The sequence below is a fragment of the Moschus berezovskii genome, chromosome 18 (assembly GCF_049115385.1).
Source record: "Moschus berezovskii isolate FMDL1 chromosome 18, NW_MosBer_1.0, whole genome shotgun sequence".
NCBI lineage: Eukaryota > Metazoa > Chordata > Mammalia > Artiodactyla > Moschidae > Moschus > Moschus berezovskii.
The window spans coordinates 69,243,957-69,266,076 of NC_142477.1; the positions used below are offsets into that span (position 1 = coordinate 69,243,957).

A 22,120-nucleotide genomic window follows, 5' to 3' on the forward strand; every position below is an offset into this window, starting at 1 on the left:
GACCTTGCTTCTATCACTGGTCACATCCACAACTGGGTATTGGTTTTGCTTTTGCTCCATCCCTTCATATCTGGCTGCAAATGGGGTACAATCCACATCTCTGTTCAGCCATATTTTGGGACACCTCCCCCCACAACCTGATGGTTAGTTACCAAGTCAGATTCTCAGGAGACAAAATTCTAGATCGTCTTTAGTAAGATTTTGCCAATTTTGTAGGTATTTATAGCTTTGGGACCATATTTTTCAAACATAAAATAAGTAGATCGCCAGAAGGTAGCACATTCAACTTGAAACCACGCCCCATGGGGTTAACAGAAGCTGGTGTCTTACAGAACAACAGATAAAGGAACGGTTTGTTTAAAAACTCTTCTTCTTCTAACATGTGTTTAGTGATGAAGCTTGATGAATACATAATGTTTTTCTGTTTCTTATTCTTCTTTCTTTAACTGTATATTCTCCAAGCTTCACACAGATTAGGTAATATATTACAAGACTTTTTAACCACTTAGATAACACCTCTAACCCATGAGGTTACTACAATGGGGGCTTAAGTTGTTTCTAGAAACTGAGAGTCAGCCTGTCCAGTTCAAGTTGGCTAAAGTTGTTTAGGACCACTGACCCTAAAACTGGGCCTGTGCAGGTATTGGATGAAATGACCTTTTGATGTCAAAGGGCTGAAAAGTCCACCCTCGAATCAAGCTAATCACCTCCAATTTTGAATATGCATCCCACTAAGAAGCATGTAACCCAAATATACCTGCCCAGGAGGCTTACTACCTCACCTTTTCCCTACTTCCAATCACTTTTCCCTACACCTAAGACCACCTTGCTTCTTTATGCCATCGATATCTCAAGGCCCTTGCCTTCAGGGAGGTAGATCTGAGACTTGTTCTATCTCCTCTCTTGGCTGTCTTGTGAATAAACTCTTTCTCTGCTACAAACCTTGGCATCTCAGCATATGGCTTGCTGCAAGTCAGGCAAGTAAGCCTGGTTTGGTAACAAAGTCTGGATATAAAGGATGCCATTTCTTTAACTAGGCCTTTGGGTTCTGTGGAGCTGAACTAACACCTAAGAGAGACATGTGTGGTGTTGGAAACTGTGGGGTGTTTTACGGCATAACCTGTTGCACAGAAATTTTCTTGAGCCTGGTGGGAAACTTAGCATCCAACCAACCTATTCCATAATCAACTTATCATGGAAGTCTTCTTGAGGTGGCAAACACTGTAAAGTGTTTAATCCATAGCCACCAATTTTTTAGGTTTTCTGGCTTCCAAAATCCCCATTAGCAATAGCTTTTACTAGACCTAGTCCAGTTTTTAAATCAACTAGTATGATCCCAGTTGGAAACCACCAACAATTCTCAAGGCTCTTTGGCTTGGGGAAATGGATTAAACTAGTAAAGGAGCCCCACACTGAGAACCTCCAGCCCTCTATAAGGGCTGTGAGCCTGCAAGTACTGAGGTTACCACTGCCCAAAGCCCCCACAGGCTGAGGTCAATGGCAGAAACCCTTGGACTCCAAAACTCACATAATTTCCAACATCCTTCTGTCACCCCAAAATTCTCTATAAAATGCACCATGACTCCATTTTGGGTTTGTTGTTTCTTTTTAGCGGGGCTATAACATAATTGCTTGAACCAGAGATTTAATGGTGAACAGGAGCATCCCCTGGAAGCCAACATATAGATAGCAGGTATAATTAGAGAGAGCTCCCAAGAGGGAGAAGATTCAGGAGGTGAGGGTCACCCCAAAATTGAAGGCTAAATTGTTTAGTAGCCCCTTCCCAACAGAAGATTTCCTGCCAGAGCTAATCTTGAATATTATCATTTCAGTTTTAATTACAAACATAGCTTATACTTTAATAAGTATACTCAAGCTCCTCCAAATTCTTTTGAAAATATTTAAAGTAATGTGAGGAAATTAAGTCAAGTGGAACTTAAATAACGACATCTTTATAAGCTCTAAGATCTAGCACAATTAAAAGTATGAGCTATTAAAATCAGAATGGAATTACTGAAAAGTCAAAGCCCATCCACCCTGATATTCTAATATACTCAATCATTCATCTATTCTTGCACTGAACAGTTACTGAGTGACTATTAAGTGCTGGGTATTACAGGCAGGAGTGAGTGGAACACTGTTGTTATCTACGCATTTAATAATTTCAGAGTATGTTTGGATAAGTGAGGCTTAAGTGTGTGGGGCACAAATACTTTTAAGGTATGAGTGAGGCTACTGGCTCAGGGCCTTATCTACACTTTGCATCCTTGGAAACTTCAGTTGAGGTCAGAATGTGGTTAATGCTATCCACATTCTTCTACTACACCATCTTGTCTGAAGATTAGTGACCTTAATCACTATTTACTATAAAGTCCCACAATTTAAACACCAGGAGATTATAGCATATGGTTTTTTGAGCTTGATGAATCTTGTATCAATAAATATCCAAAAGATACAGAAGATTTCTCTTCATGGCCTCTGATATACATGGGAACAGTGTGAAGAGTATGAAATGGAAGTCAGTGTACCTTGTGCAACTCTTTGAATACTCTGCAAAATTGTTGGTGTTGGAATCATAAATTGGAACACTAAAACAAGGAAAATCTGTACTAGGCACCACTTTGTTATGCAAAAAAAAAAAAAAACCACCAAAAAAACAACTTTGTAATGCAAGTATTTATTGCACTCAGCTGAGAGGAAGCCTTCACAAGTTAATTAATTTGTCTTCTGATTTACCTAAGTGCTTCTGCTGCTCAGATTCTGCCTAACTCCAAAGCAGTTCTATCTCTGACACGGGCGGCTATAGCACCCACAAATTTTCACTGCATTTGGAGTTCTACCTTTTGTTTTGAAGATAAAGGGCAAGAGATCCAAAATGTTTCCTAGGAGCCTGAATAGTACTGGTCATGGCAGAGGGTACTGATAGTTATGGGCCAGAGTTCAGCATCTGTGGGAGAGGCATTCATGTTTTTTAATAAATTTGTGACAAGTAAGGTCCTTTAAAGCATGGGGTCCAGGATAAGGGCCACTCCTGTCTAGGTCTAAGTGCCGTAGTGGTTAGTGAAACTGGGAATTTAATGCCACGCTCATCTGCAAGATGATCTAGATGGCTGTGGGCTTCTCAGGTGGTGCTAGTGGTAAAGAACCCACCTGCCAACGCAGGAGACATAAGCGACCCAGGGTTCAGTCCCTGGGTCGGGGAAGGCTCCCTGGAGGAGAGCATAGCAACACACTCCAGTAATCTTGCCCAGAGAATCCCATGGACAGAGGAGACCCTCTGGGGTTGCAGAGTCCAGTAGAACTTAAGTGACTTAGTACCTGCGCACTAAGTGGCTGTATTTTCCTTGGAATTTCTTCAGCATCAAGAAAGACAGTGGGAGACTACTGGCTTAGAGAATTATAGCAAATCTCTAAGTTTGACTTTCCCCGAAACTAGGTGTAAATGATAGTGCTATGAAGACTTTTTAAAGAAAGGAAAAAGCATATACCAAAAAGAGGATAGTAAAGTGAACCCCATTTCCAATGCTTAGCTCCAAGAATTACCCACTGATGGTCAGTCTTACTTCATCTATACCCCTACCCATTCCTCCTCCCTCAAAGACTCATTTTAAAGCAAATCCTAGGTGTTTTATAAATGAAAATCGCTCAGCCGTGTCCGACTTTTTGCGATCCCATGGACTGTACAGTCCATGAAATTCTCCAGGCCAGAATACTGGATGGGTTACCGTTCCCTTCTCCAGGGGATCTTCCCAACCCAGGGATTGAACCCAGATCTCCCACATTGCAGGCGCATTTTTTTACCAGCTGAACCAGGAGGGAAGCCCAAGAATACTGGAGTGGGTAGCCCATCCCTTCTTCAGCGGATCTTCCAGTCCCTGGAATCCAACCGGGGTCTCGTGCATTGCAGGCGGATTCTTTACCAGCTGGGCTACCAGGGAAGCCTGCTGCTGCTGCTGCTGCTGCTAAGTCACTTCAGTCGTGTCCGACTCTGTGTGACCCCATAGACGGAAGCCCACCAGGCTGTCCCGTCCCTGGGATTCTCCAGGCAAGAACACTGGAGTGGGTTGCCATTTCCTTCTCCAATGCGTGAAAGTGAAAAGTGAAAGTGAAGTCGCTCAGTCGTGTCCGACCCTTAGCGACCCCATGGACTACAGCCTACCAGGCTCCTCCATCCATGGGACTTTCCAGGCAAGAGTACTGGAGTGGCTTGCCATAGCCTAGGTGTCTTCTAACATCCTATTTACTTCTAAAAGATAAAATCACAAAACCATTATCCAATGATTCCTACTTAACTACCCTTCACAGCTTCATCCTTGTGAAAAGCACTGTGTGGTTCTTACTGTTGAGGATGTAAATTATTTGCCATGAAGAAATAGTGGTGTCGTGTTCCGCATGTTTGAAGTCACAAGATCTTAAGAGGTGTGCCATGCATGTACAGTTAAGCTACACTAAATCTATTTGTCCCGCTTGGCTTCAAGAACTGCATATTTTGGACCTAGCTGACCTAGTTTAATTTTTTTCCCCTTAACCTCTGGAAAGCAAGGCTTGGGAAGGGGATTTGGTGTCTGTTAAATGCCGAGGCGTGTTTGAACTTGTTTCTTTTTCCAAAATGTACAAGTTGCTGAGAGAACCATGGACTTACGTGAACAAGTGCTGCAAGAGAAAAAAAAGAGAGAGACAAAACAGGCTGAGTTAGGAAAAATCGTCGGCTTCGGGTCACGTTCTTGCAGTCGGCAGTCCCGGCCGGTTTGCTCCGGGCGTGCTGGAGGTCAGCGGCCTCGGACTTGGTGCCTGGGTCTCGGCAGCTCTCTGGCTCCACGGCGTTTCCTCCTTTTCCGGCCTCGGAAAGTTTTGTTTTGGTTCTTAATTCCCTATCAAGGAAAGGCACCCTGTTGACCATTTCTCAGAGTCTCCTCCGGTTGGCTAGAGGCCAAGTTTCCCCCATCCCAGTTGGCCCCAGCTTGGGTCCCTCCTCGAGATCCTCGAAAGCTCAGGAAGCGAGTCTTCTGCGGAGGGAGAGAGAAGGCAGCCTGGCGGTGGGTTCCACTGTTTCTGGCCGGCCCTTCTCTTCGCTCCGTCCCTATGCCGGTACCCATGGCACAGCGAAGGGTGCGGGCAGTCTCCCGGGTGATGCTCCGGGACCGGGTTCTCCACCATTCCAAAAAAAAAAAACTCATTCTCCGACGCGCCAGCGCGGGGCAGAGAGGAAGACGACGAAAAGCCCGGGAATGGGGCCTGGGGCGCATGCGCAACCCGGCCTGCGCGTCTGAAGGTTCGCCCCGCGGCGGCCGCCGCTAGGTGGCGCATGCGCCCTGGAGGGTGCGGGCAGGTCTCCGGGAAGAAGGCGGCGGCCGCCCCGAAAGGCGGGGGCGCCGTGGGGGCCGGGCCCGTGTTTACGGAGCGGCGGGAGGGCGCGGACGCGGAGCCCGGCGCGGCGTCGGCAGCGGCACGATGGTCATGGCGCATTTCGTTGAGAATTTCTGGGTAAGAGAAGGATGTTGGACATTTGTGGGTTTCAGAGGCCGAGACTTTCCCCGCCCGACCTCGGCCTGCGTGCGCTTCGGGCGGCGGCGGCGGCGGCTCCGCGGGCAGGGCCGGCGTCCTCGGACCTCCGCCTGCTGCGTCCTGCCCGGACGAAGCCCGTCGGGTGACGGGTCGCCGGCCGCGCCGACTCGCGGGCTCGCCGCCCGGCGGGGGCGGGGGCTGTCAGCGCGGCCCCTCAGCCCGCGGCGCGGACGCCGAGGGGCCGCCCGCCGCCCGCGCGGGGACAAAGCGCCGGGTGGGGCGGGAGCCGGCCCCGCCGGGGACTCCGGCGCCGGGCGCGCTCCGCGGTGCGGACGCGGACTGCGGGCCCGCGGCGCGGCCGCCCCAGCTGCGCGCTGCCGGCGAGTGCGGCCCGGAGCCGGGCGGGCAGGCTCGCCCCCTTCCCGCCCCGCAGGCCCCCATCTTAGCTCTTCGGCACCCCACCGTTTCCCCACGAGTTCCCGTGCGGACTCGGGCTGGATCAGCACTTCCTCCCGGCCTCGCAGCTCGGCTCGTTGGTCTGCGCCCAGGACTTTGCCTCTGGGCCTGTTCACAAAGCGTACAAAAGTTGAATTTAGTGTAACTGGATTCCTTGGGCTTGAGTGCACCCATACTTCCCCTTGTTCCCTGGGCTCCTTCGCCTTCCTCATTCTTTCCACACCTCTCCTCTAAATTCAGTGTTGGTTTTAGGTGGTTCTCTGAGAATGACTTCGCAGTCTCCCTGTGGCGTGTTTTTCTGCAGTTATTGTTTATTGTATTGGGGAGTAGAGTTCAGCCCTGTACAGGAAAGGAACATGTGTTCTCAGGTGTCTCAGGAATCCCATTTTATGGCTTGACAGTTGCAAGAGGTCCAATTCCATTTTAGTTAAGATGTAGAAATATTTAAAGTGGTACGCATAAAGTGAATAAGGAATGTCTTAAATACCTAATTTCTAATTGTTTCACCCACAGATTTGCCTAGTTATCAAATCAGCTCGTAGTTATTTGTCTTGAATGTTCCTTGTTTTCCACAAGCTACACAAATACTAGACGTCTGCTTTGTTTTTTTTTTAAACAGCTTTATTGAGGTACTGTTCACCCGCCATACAACTCATTTAACAATTCAAGGATTTTTCGTATATTCATAGAGCTGTGCAGACGTCAACCACGCTTTATTGAGGTACAATTCACCTGCCATACAACCTATTTAAATGAACAATTCAAGGTTTTTCATATGTTCATAGAGTTGTGCAGACGTCAACCATGCTTTTAGAACAATTTCTTCATCTAAGGAAGGATACCAGTGTTTATTAGCAGTCATCCTACCTTACCATGTTCCCAGGGTTCACTCAGGCTGTAGCATGCAACAGTAGTTAATTCTATTTTATGGTCAAATAATGTTCGTGGGGGGTGTGTGTGTGTGTGTATCGTATTGTATGTAGCCATTGTGTGTGTGCGTGTGTATTGTATTGTATTTAGCCATTGTGTGTGTGTGTATCGTATTGTGTTTAGCCATTCATCAGTGGTAGCGATTTGTTTGGTTGTGCTTTTTGGCTATTATGAATAATGCTGCTGTGAACATTTTTGTACAAGTTTTTATGTGAGCACATGTTTTCAGTTCATTTGGGAGTTGAATTGCTGGGTCATATGGTAACTCTGTGTTGAACATTTTGAGAAACATTTTCCAAAGTAGTTGCAACGTTTTACAATCTCACTGATAATGTCTGAGGGTTCCAGTTTTTTCACATGCTGGACTACACTTGCTGTTATCTGTCTTTTATTGTAGTGGATGTGTGTGAAGTAATATCTCATTGTACTGTTGGTTTGCAGATAACATGATTTTGTAAGTATTATCTCCCATTGTTTGGGTTGTCTTTTTCACTCTCTTGATGATGTCCTTTGAAGCTTGTAAGTTTTTAATTTTGATGAAGTCAAATTTGTCTAATTTTTCTGTTATCTGTTACGCTTTTGTTGTCGTATCTAAGAAGTCTTTCCTAATCCAGGATCAGAGAGGTTTACTTCTGTGTTTTTTCTGTGGGTTTTATGTGACATTTTAGTTCTTACATTTAGGCCTGTGATCCATTTGAAGTTAGTTTTTGTGTACAGCGCTGGAAGAGGTACACCTTTATTCTTTGCATGCGGGTTTAGTTGTCCCAGCATTATTTAAAAGGCTATTCTTTTTCATTGGATAGTTTTGACACTCTTGTCAAAAATCGGTTAATAATAGATATATGAGTTTTATTTCTGGATTTTCATTGGTCTCTCTCTCTAGCCTTATGTTAGTACCACACTGTTTTGATCACTGTAGCTTTCTAGTAAGTTTGAAATGTGGAAGTGCGAGTGCTCCAGCTTCATTTTTCTTTTTCAACATTATTTTGTCTCTTCTGGGTCCCTTGATTTTTGATATAGCCTATTGATTTTAGACTTTAGGTTTTACGTAGGCAATTTGTGAAACTTATATAAGGATTGTTTAATATTTGATGTTCTTAGAGTTTTTTGTATTTTTTTGTATTTTTTTTGGATGTATGATTGTGTTTTTGAAGTTTGATAACTGCACGTTAACATTTAAAAGTTACGTTTTGTTTTCTGTCCATGATTTTGAACATAACCTTTTGGGGATGTTTTTGGCTATTTTATGAACATTTTTGTGCAGATTTTTGTGTGCCCCTTGTTTGCCCTCTTAGTCGAGGCATGGGAATAAATTTGGATATCTGAAATCTAGAGAGAATACCAAGTCTAGTTTATGTTTAGTGTTTGCTTTCACTTCCAATATTGTGTACATATTCTTAAAATAGACTGCATTTTATTTTACTTCCAAGCCTAGTTGTGACTGAACGTGCTAAATTGGCTCCTAAAAAGCTCCAAAGAATGATAAATGAACTGGAAAACCCTGAGAACGAAATAACTTCTCAGAATTCTTAGCTGTCTATTTAGACACCTTAAAAATTTGCACATTTCTGAATCATTATAAAATAATTTCTTAAAATAGAGAATTTATTTCTCTTTTCAATCTCACGTTTCTCCCCTAATGTTTAAAGTGGCAATGTCAAAACAAAATAAAACTTGTCAAAGTGAAGTAATGGGAACCTTTAAAGCTTTAGGTTTCTAACCAAACAGGCTATTAATTGTTTTTTTCCCTACATATAAAAAGACAGATCTTTTTGTTGTGGCATTTTGTTAGAGGAAAATTTGAATCATTCAAGCTTTCTTCAAGTTCATTTGAAAGCAACACATCCTGCCTTTTTCTTTATAGTTTTTTTCTTAAAACTGTATGCTACGTTACAAATTCCTTTATTTAATACTAATGTTTGAAGAGGAAAATATATACAAAACTTCTTACACAACAGGTGTTTTGTTGCTGATAAGTCAGTTTTTTCCACATAGTGCTGCAAAGATAATCAAGTAGAAAATGTTTTTCTGTTAAAATTAGATGGCAAAAATAATTTGATAACATATCCACAGTTACCTTTAGTATGTAAAAACAGTTGTTAGCCCTTCAAAAGATTATTTAACTTTTAAAAAAAGTTATTGACAAATGTTACAGTGAAGAAGTATCTCCAAATGCTGCTTCTTTCTCAAAGATTCCAGTACTAGTTTTTAGTACTTTTGAGATTATAGATGTCCACTTTACATTATAGTGATTAAAATGGTGATTTATATTTTTTTATAAAGCCCAAATTATTTTAATTCAGGAGTTAAAAGGGTTTTTATTTTTAAAAAGTAGATTTCATAGTAATAAGGGGAAAAAACAAGTGAGTACAACATAACTCACTGGAAAAGACTCTAATGCTAGGAAAGGTTGGGGGCGGGAGGAGAAGGGGACGACAGAGAAAGAGACGGCTGGATGGCATCACCGACTCTGTAGAGTTTGAGTGAACTCCGGGAGTAGGTGATGGACAGGGAGGCCTGGCGTGCTGTGATTCATGGGGTTGCGGAGAGTCGGACACGACTGAGCGACTGAACTGAACTGAACTGAACAACATAACATGATTTAAATAGGCCTCATTTTATGTAGTGATCCCAATCTGTGTAAGATATAAAGCATTCTCCCAAAGACACCAAGTATTTTTTAGCATACATTACGTTGTAATAAAATGACATTTTTACTTAGGTAACTTTTTTCAAAGATCTCCATTCAGCATATCAAGAATGAATAAATAACAATTATCTTAGATATTTTTGTTCTGAATCTTTTTTTTTGGCTGCAACAAGTCTTAGTTGTGGCATGTGGGATCTTTACTTGTGGCATGTGGGCTGTAGTTCCCTGACCAGGGATCGAACCTCAGGCTGCTGCACTGGGAACTTGAAGTCTTAGCCACTGGATCACCAGGGAAGTCCCTGTTCTGAAGTTTCTCTGCCTTTTGTTTTCTTTTCTTTTAGTGCTTAACTAGTTAAGAAGTCTCACATCATTTATCTGTTGATTTCACTGATATTGTCATGCTTTACTTTTAAATAAATTCAGAGCACCTGGTTATACAGTTCTGTCTCTCCGTATCCTTGGGGAATTGTTTCCGGGACCAATACCAAAATCTACATGATGCCCCAGTCCGCTGTGTAAAAGGGATATCCAAAATTTGATCTGTCATTACATGGATAAACTGGGAGGATTAAAATTTTTTTAAAAAAAATCTGGAGTTGCTATTAATAGGACTGTGGAATGCAAGCCATTATTATGTTTTTGCTTGGTTATTTAATCTAAATTTAGTATCCTACATGAGCGACTAATGGCACACAACCCCCCCACATTCATATATACACATTCTTTGGGGTTATTAATCTATATGAAAATTTTAAAATATACATCTTTAGAAGATTAGTTGAGGTGACCATAGAAACCCAGAATATAGACTGTTACTTGAAATTTACAAATATTGTAGTTGGATCTGATCCCATCAGATGATATACAAAAACTTTTAAAGGATGTTCGTTTGTATATTTGCATATATATGTTAATTAACATATTTACATGTTTTAGTATTTAACAGGTGAAAAGGGAATGTAGTATAAGATCTCCTTCCTTTTATCCACCCACCAAGATCTCCGAAAAGGCAATTCACTGTTACCAATTTCTTAGGTAGCTTTCTAGAGGTAACCTATGTATATACAAGCAAATAGCATATATGTTAAAATGTGTTATTATATGTTAGCCAGTTATCTATGTCCAAACTGTTTTCAACTGCAACAGGCTATGAAAACTCAAACTACAGGTTCATCTAACTTGGTTCAAGTAGACTTGTCAGGTAGCTATTATATAATTATATTATTTTAGATGGAACTGAATTTTATTGTCAGTCCCTTAGATTTTTTTTCTGGGGGGGAGGTGGAGTGGAAGGTGGTTTATTTTTGTTTTTGCTTTTATTGTTGAAATTGAGAAATTGTTATTGATTTAGTTTCCTTTTACTAAATTTGCTTGGAAGGAAAGTTATGACCAACCTAGATAGTATATTGGAGAAGGCAATGGCAAGCCACTCCAGTACTCTTGCCTAGAAAATCCCATGGATGGAGGAGCCTGGTAGGCTGCAGTCCGTGGGGTCGCTAAGGGTCGGACACGACTGAGCGACTTCACTTTCACACATTGGAGAAGGAAATGGCAACCCACTCCAGTGTTCTTGCCTGGAGAATCCCAGGGACGGGGGAGCCTGGTGGGCTGCCGTCAGTGGGGTCACACAGAGTCGGACATGACTGAAGTGACTTAGCAGCAGTAGCAGCAGATAGTATATTAAAAAGCAGAGACATTACTTTGCCAACAAAGGTCCGTCTAGTCAAGGCTATGGTTTTTCCAATGGTCATGTATGGATGTGACAGTTGGACTGTGAAGAAAGCTGATCGCTGAAGAATTGATGCTTTTGAACTCTGGTGCTGGAGAAGACTCTTGAGAGTCCCTTGGACTGCAAGGAGATCCAACCAGTCCATTCTAAAGGAGATAAGTCCTGGGTGTTCATTGGAAGGACTGATGCTAAAGCTGAAACTCTAATACTTTGGCCACCTCATGTGACGAGTTGACTCACTGGAAAAAGAGTCTGATGCTGGGAAGAATTGGGGGCGGGAGGAGAAGGGGACGACAGAGAATGAGATGGCTGGATGGCATCACCGACTTGATGGACATGAGTTTGAGTGAACTCCGGGAGTTGGTGATGGACAGGGAGGCCTGGCGTGCTGTAATTCATGGGGTCGCAAAGAGTCAGATACAACTGAGCGACTGAACTGAAGAAATGTAGTCTGCATTTACTAATAAATTGTTACTGATTTAGTTCAATTTAGGGGAAGGATTTTAGAGAATTGATACAGAGTGATAAAAATTTGCTGTCTAGGTTCTTTTCCAGCCCTACAGACTGAAATCTTAATTGTTCTAATCCTTTCAGAATTACTTAAATTATTTACACAAAAGTATGGGAGAGTAGTATGCTTTGTGTCATCCTGCAGTTTTGATTAGCATAAGCCCTTTGGAAATACATTGTTGTTGTTTAGTCGCTAAGTCCAATTCTTTTGTGGCCCCATGGGCTGTAGCCCACCAGGCTCCTTTGTCCATGGGATTTCCCAGGCAAGAATACTGAAGTGAGTTGCCATTTCCTTCTCCAGGGGAATCTTCCCAACCCAGGGATGGAACCCGCATCTGCATTTCCTGCATTGGCAGGTGGATTCTTTACCACTGAGCACCACCACCCCCCCGCAAAGCCCTTGGAAACACACACCCACCCACACAAACATGTATGTTTTGGGAGGAGGGCAAGTAATTTCTTGAGTCGTAGGGTATCTTCTCAGATTATCCATCCTGATTTTATAATTGTGGAACAATTTAACAGAAGCACACTGGGAAGTCTTTCTAGAAATATAATGGCAAGGAAAATTATGCAGGAAAGGGAATTAGGATTTGCCTTTAAATTTATCTAGTGTGGAAAAATTAAGATATTTGAATCGGAAGAATTTTAATAGAAATCTGGTTCATAGGGATAAGCAAAAATTGGTCAGATGTGAGGAAAAACAAAAGCCAGGCAGTAATGGAGACCTATAATTATAGCTGACCCTTGAGCAATAGGAGGTTTAGGAGTGCTGACCTTTGCACAGTTGAAGATCAGAGTATAACTTATAGTTATTATAGTTGATGCTTCCTATCCATGGTTCTCTGTCATGGGGCTCTACATTCTTGGATTTAACAAGCCCCTGATAGTGTAGTAGTGTTGTAGTAGTTACTATTGAAACATGTAAGTGGTCCTGCACAGTTCAAAACTATGTTGTTCAGTGTTCCTCTGTATATCTACTGGTAAAGATGCTAGAGAACGTTGCTGCAGTGGCCAGAGGCAGAGAGGATTAAACTGGGAAGTGATTAGTGAACTGTGATGAAGTTGAGGCACAGAATTCCATCATTTCCATCACACGTGCTCTGTGATGGAATAGCAGGAGTGAAATGTATGGAAGATATGACAAGCATGTTTGCTTGACTTGAGGGAAAAAATAGGAAGGTACAGTACAAGTAATGCAAATTAGTGGTTGCTGGGACCTTAGATAAGAAGTGTTAGTAGTTGCTTCATAGCCAGTAACTGGCTCATATCATGAACTCCTAATTGCAAAATTCAGACTTAAATTGACAAATGTAGGGAAAACCACTAGGCCATTCAGGTATGATCTAAATCAAATCCCTTATGAGTTTACAGTGGAAGTAACAAATAGATTCAAGAGATTAGATCTGATAGACAGAGTGCCTGAAGAACTGTGGACAGAGGTTTGTAACATTGTACAGGAGGTCATGATAAAAACCATCCCCAAGAAAAAGAAATGCAAAAAGGCAAAATGGTTATTTGGGGAGGCCTTGCACAGAGCTGAGAAAAGAAAAGAAGCTAAAGTACAGAAAGGGTATGAACCTAACAAAAGCAGAAGACATTTAGAACAGGTGGCAAGAATACACTGAATTTTAATGACCCACGCAGACAACCACAATGGTGTGATCACTCACCTAGAGCCAGACATCCTGAAGTGTGAAGTCAAGTGGGCCTTGGGAAACATCACTACAAACAAAGCTAGCTGGAGGTGATGAAATTCCAGCTGAGCTATTTCAAATCCTAAAAGATGATGCTGTGAAAGTGCTGCACTCAATATGCCAGCAAATTTGGAAAACTCAGCAGTGGCCACAGAACTGGAAAAGGTCAGTTTTCATTCCAGTCCCAAAGAAGGACAATGCCAAAGAATGTTCAGACTAATGCACAGTTGCCCTCATTTCACATGCTAGCGAAGTAATGCTCAAAATCCTTTAAGCTAGACTTCAGCAGTATGTTAACTGAGAACTTCCAGATGTTCAAGCTGGATTTAGAAAAGCCAGAGGAACCAGAGATCAAGTTGCTAACATCCCTTAGATCACAGAAAAAGCAAGAGAATTCCAGAAAAACATCTGCTTCATTGACTACTCTTAACTTTGACTGTGTGGATCACACCAATCTGTGGAAAATTCTTGAAGAGATGGGAATACCAGACCACCAATACTCCTGTGAAACTTACATGTAGGTCAAGAATCAGTAGTTAGAACTGGACATGGAACAACAGACTGGTTCCAAATTGAAAAAGGATTACATCAAGGCTATATATTGTCACCCTGCTTATTTAACTTACATGCAGAGGACATCATGCAAAATGCTGGGCTTGATGAAGCACAAGCAGGAGTCAAGATTGCTGGGAGAAATATCAGTAATCTCAGGTATGCAAATTACACCACCCTTATGGCAGAAAGCAAAGAGGATAAAGAGCCTCTTGATGAAGGTGAAATAGGAGAGTGAAAAAGCTGGCTTAAAACTCAACATTCACAAAACTAACATCGTGGCATCTGGTTCCATCACTCCATGGCAAATAGATGGGGAAACAATGGAAACAGTGAGAGACTTTTATTTTCCTGGGCTTCAAAATCACAGTGGTCAGTGACTGCAGCCATGAAATTAAAAGACACTTGCTCATTGGAAGAAAAGCTATGACAAACCTAGACAGCATATTAAAAAGCAGACACATTACTTTGCCTACACATGTCCATATAGTCAAAGCTATGGTTTTTCCAGTAGTCATGTACAGATGTGAGAGCTGAACAATAAAAAAGACTGAGTGCCGAAAAATTGATGCCTTCGAACTGTGGTGTTGGAAAAGACTCTTGAGAGTCCCTTGGACTGCAAGGAGATCAAACCAGTCAATCCTAAAGGTAATCAACCCTAAATATTTACTGGAAGGACTGATGCTGAAGCTCCAATACTTGGGCCCCCTGATGCAAAGAGCTGACTCACTGGAAAAAAACCTTGACGCTGGGAAAGATTGAGGGCAGAAGGAAAAGGGGATGACAGAGAATGAGATGGTTGGATGGCATCACCAACTCAATGGACATGAGTTTGAGCAAACTCTGGGAGATCGTGACGGGTAGGGAGGCCTGGCGTGCTGCAGTCTCTGGGGTTGCAAAGAGTCCGACACGACTGAGTGACTGAATAACAACAGAAGATGAAGATGTTTTCCTTTTTTTGGGTGTGTGTGTGTTTCCCTATTATTTATAGCTTATTATGTGATAGTTAAAGACATAAGAAAGTAAAAATTACCTATAGTCTTTTGTTCCAGGACTTTCTTTGGAAATAACAAAATTCTTAGCGAGTTCTACTGTATACTTCTGTATCTTGATATCTTCAAATGATACTGACATCAAAGCATTTTTCTCGTGATTAAGTATTCTTTGAAGATATTTTCAGTATAGGTTTCATGGAATAGATAAGACGTAATTTTTAGCATTCCCCTTTTGGACATTTAGGTTACTTTCAGTTTTTGTTTTTTCCGTTCATGAATTATGAAGATTGGTGATTTAAATCACCAATTAATGTGAATGAAGTGCCAGATTAAGATGGTAGCCTTGTGTGTCTTTCCAAGCATAGATTGAGAAGTTTTTGAAAAAGCTGAAATTGTTTTATTTTTCATTTTGGAAGTAATGAAAACAAATTTATTTACAGAATACTACAGAAAATTTGAAATATAAAACAATTAGCTCAAAACTATTTGCTTCTGCTGTTTTTGTTGTATCTATAAAATATTTTTTTATATGGCTTAAGGATTTAACTAACTGGAAGAGCTGAGTTGTAATTTAAAAGATATGGGAGGAGTATTTGAGGGGTGAGAAAATGATTTTTTTTTTAAGTAACAAGATTTGTTTCTTTCAACCAATCAACAGATGTGTTTGACTAACTACTATTCTGACTGCTGAGCAGTACTCATTCTACATTTTAATCACTGTTTTGTGCTTTAACAATATCTTGTCAAGAGCTCTACATAATAGTTTCAGTGATCTTGTGTGAAAATTTTGATACATAGAGGTTGTAACTCGTGGTTGAAGTCCTGTTTACCTGTCGAAAAACTGTGTGCATGTATTATTTTTTTCGTAGTGGTTTTCAAGGCAAAAAAGAAATGGCCCTGGAGGGCCATCATTGCATATTTGTTGAATTCCTATAAAAAATATCTAGAAAATTCCTCACTAGAGGGGCCATTCTTCAAAGCAAAGGAAAAAAAATTTTCAGAATTAGTTTAATGTTTCATCATGTTTTTCAGAGAAGGCAGAATAAAATGAGATGATATCAGACACACAATAATGTTATGTTTTGCAGTGGAAACAGTGTCAGACTTTATTTTTTTGGGCTCCAAAATCACTGCAGATGCTGATTGCAGCCATGAAATTAAAAGACGCTTACTCCTTGGAAGGAAAGTTATGACCAACCTTGATAGTATATTAAAAAGCAGAGACATTACTTTGCCAACCAAGGTCCGTCTAGTCAAGGCAATGGTTTTTCCCGTGGTCATGTATGGATGTGAGAGTTGGACTGTGAAGAAAGCTGATCGCCGAAGAATCGATGCTTTTGAACTGTGGTGTTGGAGAAGACTCTTGAGAGTCCCTTATACTGCAAGGAGATCCAACCAGTCCATTCTAAAGGAGATCAATCCTGGATGTTCATTGGAGGGACTGATGCTAAAGCTGAAACTGCAATACTTTGGCCACCTCATGCGACGAGTTGACTCACTGGAAAAGACTCTGATGCTGGGAAAGGTTGGGGGCGGGAGGAGAAGGGGACGACGGAGAATGAGATGGCTGGATGGCATCACTGACTCTGTGGACATGAGTTTGAGTGAACTCCGGGAGTTGGTGATGGACAGGGAGGCATGGCGTGCTGTAATTCATGGGGTCGCAGAGAGTTGGACACGACTGAGCAACTGAACTGAACTGTCCTAGGTTACCTGTTAAATGTCAGTAAGAGCTAGAGTAAATGGAGAATGTAGAAAGGTTGGAAATGATGATATTTATTCATTTTTGAAGCAGTTTAGAGTTGAGAGGAAGCTTAGGCATGATATTGCTGTTCACGTGATAGTACCTCCTGATCCTTTTCTCCTTCCAGAAAAATTTTTTGATTAAAAAGGAAACTAGGTAAAGTCAACTTTTAAATGAATAGCCTGATTATGTAGCATGCAGTCTTAATCTTTTGCCTGTTTTCTAGTTCTTTGACTTACCAAAAGTGAAGAATATCCAGGTTTTTAATTTTAGTGTTTAATTTACAGTTGCCCTTAAGAGTTCTTTGAAGAAGTATCAGAGCCCAATTAAAATCTATAGGATTTATAGTTTAGTGCTTTTTCATTATTACTTTCCATGGCTCTCTAAAACCCAGATATGTTGACAGTTCCATTTTCATTAAGATAGGAGTTTCATAGCATTATTAACAGAGTGCACATTTTTCTTCAGGTGGAAATACTTTGTATTTTGATTGTTCAATTCAGTTTAGGCGCTCAGTCGTGTCCGACTCTTTGCGACCCCATGAATCACAGCACGCCAGGCCTCCCTGTCCATCACCAACCCCCAGAATTCACTCAAACTCACATCCATCGAGTCGGTGATGCCATCCAGCCATCTCATTCTCTGTCATCCCCTTCTCCTCCCACCCCCAATCCCTCCTAGCATCAGACTCTTTTCCAGTGAGTCAACTCGTTGCATGAGATGGCCAAAGTATTGGAGTTTCAGCTTTAGCATCAGTCCTTCCAATGAACACCCAGGATTGATCTCCTTTAGAATGGACTGGTTGGATCTGATTGTATTTTATAACTATTAAAAATTTTTTTAAGTGTATAGTTATAAGATCAGCCAGAAAAGTGAATGTTTTAAGTTGCCAAAATAGCTTTGATGACTTATTTAAACAATTTAACTTGAAATTTCAAGGATATCTCACTTGTAGACTATATATTGTATGCTTAGTCGCCCAGTAGTGTCCGACTCTTTGTGACCCTGTGGACCATAGCCCCCCTGACTCCTCTGTCCATGAGTTTTCCTGGCAAGAATACTGGAGTGTGTTAACATTCCCTTCTCCAGGCAGTCTTCTTGACCCAGGGATCAAACCCAGGTCTCCTGCATTCCAGGTGTATTCTTCACTGTCTGAGCCACCTGGGAAGCTGCAAGAGTATATTAGACCAGAAAAAAATCTGAACATTTTTAGTGACTTCGTGGCCTTACTTATCACTTAGTTATTTTTTCAGCTAAATTTCACTTAAATTGATGATTTAGATATAAAACAATGTGCATAAATGATCTCATTTTTATATTAAAACGAAGCATGTTTTTGTACGCAAAGAAGGAATCTGGCCTGATACACATCAAACTGTTAATTTCACGGATCTTACTTCAATTAGCATCTTTAGAGGAAAGATAGGTACTAAGTTTGTGTTCTCTTAAAGGATCTGTTAAAAAAGAAAGAGAGTTCCAGAAAAACATCTATTTCTGCTTTATTAAATGCCAGAGCCTTTGACTGTGTGGACCACAATAAACTGGAAAATTCTGAAAGAGATGGGAATACCAGACCACCTGATCTGCCTCTTGAGAAATCTGTGTGCAGGTTAAGAAACAACAGTTAGAACTGGACATGGAACAACAGACTGCTTCCAATAGGAAAAGGAGTACGTCAAGGCTGTATATTGTCACCGTGCTTATTTAACTTATATATACAGAGTACATAATGAGAAACGCTGGGCTGAATGAAGCACAAGCTGGAATCAAGATTGCCTGGAGAAATATCAATCACTTCAGATATGCAGATACCACCAACCTTGTCTCAGAAAGTGAAGAACTGAAGAGCCTCTTGATGAAAGTGAAAGAGGAGAGTGAAAAAGTTGGCTTAAAGCTCAACATTCAGAAAACTAAGATGGCGTCAGGTCCCATCACTTTCATGGCAAATAGATGGGGGAAGAATGGAAACAGTGAGAGACTTTATTTTGGGGAGCTCCAAAATCACTTCAGATGGTGACTGCAGCCATGAAATTAAAAGACACTTACTCCTTGGAAGGCAAGTCATGACCAACCTAGACAGCATATTAAAAAGCAGAGACGTTACTTTGCCAACAAAGGTCCGTCTAGTCAAGGCTATGGTTTTTCCCGTGGTCATGTATGGATGTGAGAGTTGGACTGTGAAGAAAACTGATCCCCAAAGAATTGATGCTTTTGAACTGTGGTGCTGGAGAAGACTCTTGAGAGTCCCTTGGACTGCAAAGAGATCCAACCAGTCCATCCTAAAGGAGATCAGTCCTGGGTGTTCATTGGAAGGACTGATACTAAAGCTGAAGCTCCAATACTTTGGCCACCTCAGGCGAAGAGTTGACTCACTGGAAAAGACTTTGATGCTGGGAGGGATTGGGGGTGGGAGGAGAAGGGGATGACAGAGAATGAGATGACTGGATGGCATCATCGACTCAATGAACATGAGTTTGAGTGAACTCCGGGAGTTGGTGATGGACAGGGAGGCCTGGCATGCTGTGATTCGTGGGGGTGCAAAGAGTCGGACACGACTGAGCAACTGAACTAAACTGAACTGTTTTACACCTTGCTTTTTTTAAAAAAGTTTTATTGGAGCATATTTTATATATCATAAAATCTACCCTGTGTAAGTGTGCAGTTCATTGATTTTTAGTAACTTTACTGAATGGTGCAGCCATTATCAATTTTAGAACATATTTATCCTCCCAGTGATTAGATCATGCCCACTAACAGTTAATGCTCTTTTCTACCCCCAACTCTGTAGATTTGCCTGTTCTGTATAAACAGATGTTTTGTATAAACAGAATCATACAGTATATAGTCTCTTGTGTCTGGCTCTCACTTGTAAAGTGTTTATGAGGTTAATCCATGAGGTCTTATATGTCAGTGTTTGTTACTTTTTATTGCTAATTTGTATTATTGTGTGAATCTACCTCATTTTGTCTCTCCATTCACCAATTTGAGACATTTAGGTTGTTCCCAACGTTAGATTTATTTTGACTTTTATGAATAATTGCATTGTGCTTTTTTTTCCTCACTGATATTATGTATATCTGGGCAGATTTAAGAGATTAATACTTAAAATTCGACTGCAAGTTTTTAATGCAATTAAAAAACACTATATTTCATTGTAGGATATGCTATCATTTAACTAGTAATGTTAATGGATGTTTTGGGTTGTTCTGTTTTTTCACAATTATAAACAGTACTGCAGTGAATATTTTCCACATTTATCTTTGTATATGTGTTTTTGCAGTATAGATTTCTAACTGTGGAATTGCTGGACAAAGGGCATGAAAATTTACAGTTTTAGTGAAATACTGAAGACCAGAAAACACCTTTATTTATAATTCTACTTGATAATAAAACTGTTGTCTATTTGCTTGTACATTTATGTATTTGTAGTTAGCTAAGAAAAATCAAGCTCTGCTTGCTTGAATTAACAAAATATGTTAAGATAAATTTTTTTCTGTGTCGGAAAAAAACTTATTACCAAAGGGAAACAGTGCTGGATAGGGATAAATTAGGAGTTTGGGATTACCACGTACATACTACTACATATAAAATAATCAACAAGGACCTACTGTATAGCACTGGGAACTTTATTCAGTATTCTGTAATAACCTGTAGGGGAAAATAATCTGAAAAAGAATGTGTATATGTGTATGTGTAGCTGAATCACTTTGCTATACACCTGAAACTAACACAACATTGTAAATCAGTTATACCCCAATATAAAAGAAAAATTAAGGAAATGATAGGAACTTATGCACTTCAAGGTCTAAGATGATAAAATGGATATGTAATTCAGAAATATTTCCTGTTATTTTACTTGTCTTTGAATTAGAATAAAAACACTGGCAGCTATTAAAAGATTAGTTAGAACTTGCATGGAGGTACTTGTAGTGTTAAGAAAACTGGTTAATCTCAAATGGTGATAGAATTATGAGTTAGGATTGCTAGTTTCAAGAATAGTCTTCCCTATCTCCCCAGAATTTCCAAATTTTTTTTCAGGTGAAGATACTGAAGCCAATTGTGTCTGGACCTGAGTTCTAGGGCTCTGTCTCCTACTGTATTTTTCACCTGTAGACATGTGTATACTTAATACACTGTCATCTCTTATCAGAAGCTAGAAACTAAGTTTTGATGAGGTAATAATAGCTTTGGGTTCTTTGTTGGTACTTAGCTTTGAACATTTTTCTTAAAGATACATGTATATTTGTTTGTGTGTGTGTATGGAGAGAGAGCCATTTGAAGTATTAAAATTTTTGCTTAGTTTTGCCAAAGAAAGTTAATGATCCATTAAGTATTTAACAGGTTTGTGAAATTAAGAAAACAGTGCCTAGAATTGGGCGTTTTTACATTTTTTAGAGCATCAAACGAATGAGTGGGCTTCCCAGGTGGCTCAGTGGGTAAAGACCCTGCCTGCAATGCAAGAGACACCAGAGATACGGGTTCGATTCCTGGGTCGGGAAGATCCCCTGAAAGAGAGCAAGGCAACTCACTCCAGTATTCTTGCCTGGAGAGTCCTGTGGACAGAGGAGCCTGGCGGTCTATAGTCCATAGGTTGCAAAGAGTTGGACATGACTGAACACAGCATAGCACCAGCTTACTTCTAATTTGAATATGCATAATGAATATGTGTAACATACATTGGGAACCTGACTTAGAATTATGGGCCAGTGAAAACTGGTAGTTGTCAGGGAAGAATTTTGGGGACTGAGAGCTCCAGACTATGGATTTTACGATTTTAGATTTGTTTTTCTTTCAGGATTCATGACTATATTATGGGAGTTGGTGGATAGTTTAATTATTTGTAGTTTCTGCAGTATATTCACTGAGAAGGCATTGGCACCCCACTCCAGTACTCTTGCCTGGGAAATCCCATGGACGGAGGAGCCTGGTAGGCTACTGTCCATTGGGTCGCTAAGAGTCGGACACGACTGAGCGACTTCACTTTCACTTTTCACTTTCATGCACTGGAGAAGGAAATGGCAACCCACTCCAGTGTTCTTGCCTGGAGAATCCGAGGGACAGAGGAGCCTGGTGGGCTGCCATCTATGGGGTTGCACAGAGTCAGACACGACTGATGCGACTTAGCAGTAGCAGCAGCAGCAGTATATTCAAGTAATGGAGTAAATCCCTTGGAGATTTCAGGTCCTTGATTGTTTTGTCTGTACTTTTATTTACTAATCTTTATGTTGTTATTTTTGCTTGCGATAGACTAGAGATAATGGTTACCTCAGAATATTATTTTGGCTGAAATAAATTTGCATGAAAAACCCAGAGAAAGTAAAGAACTAAAGTTAGATCATAATTTATTTTAAA

The 22,120-nt window shown here is 41.0% G+C and overlaps 1 protein-coding gene across 2 annotated transcripts in view; it reads left to right on the forward strand.

The window, feature by feature from the left end:
- The first annotated feature begins 5,305 nt into the window (after positions 1-5,305).
- Positions 5,306-22,120, forward strand: part of FCHO2 (FCH and mu domain containing endocytic adaptor 2) — a 140,321-nt gene continuing 123,506 nt past the window's right edge. The window contains exon 1 of one of the 2 annotated variants that reach the window (XM_088827750.1): positions 5,306-5,484. In XM_088827750.1, coding sequence (XP_088683876.1) covers positions 5,306-5,484 — 179 coding nt within the window. The remainder of the gene's footprint in view (positions 5,485-22,120) is intronic. The other variant, XM_088827749.1, reaches the window with a different exon arrangement.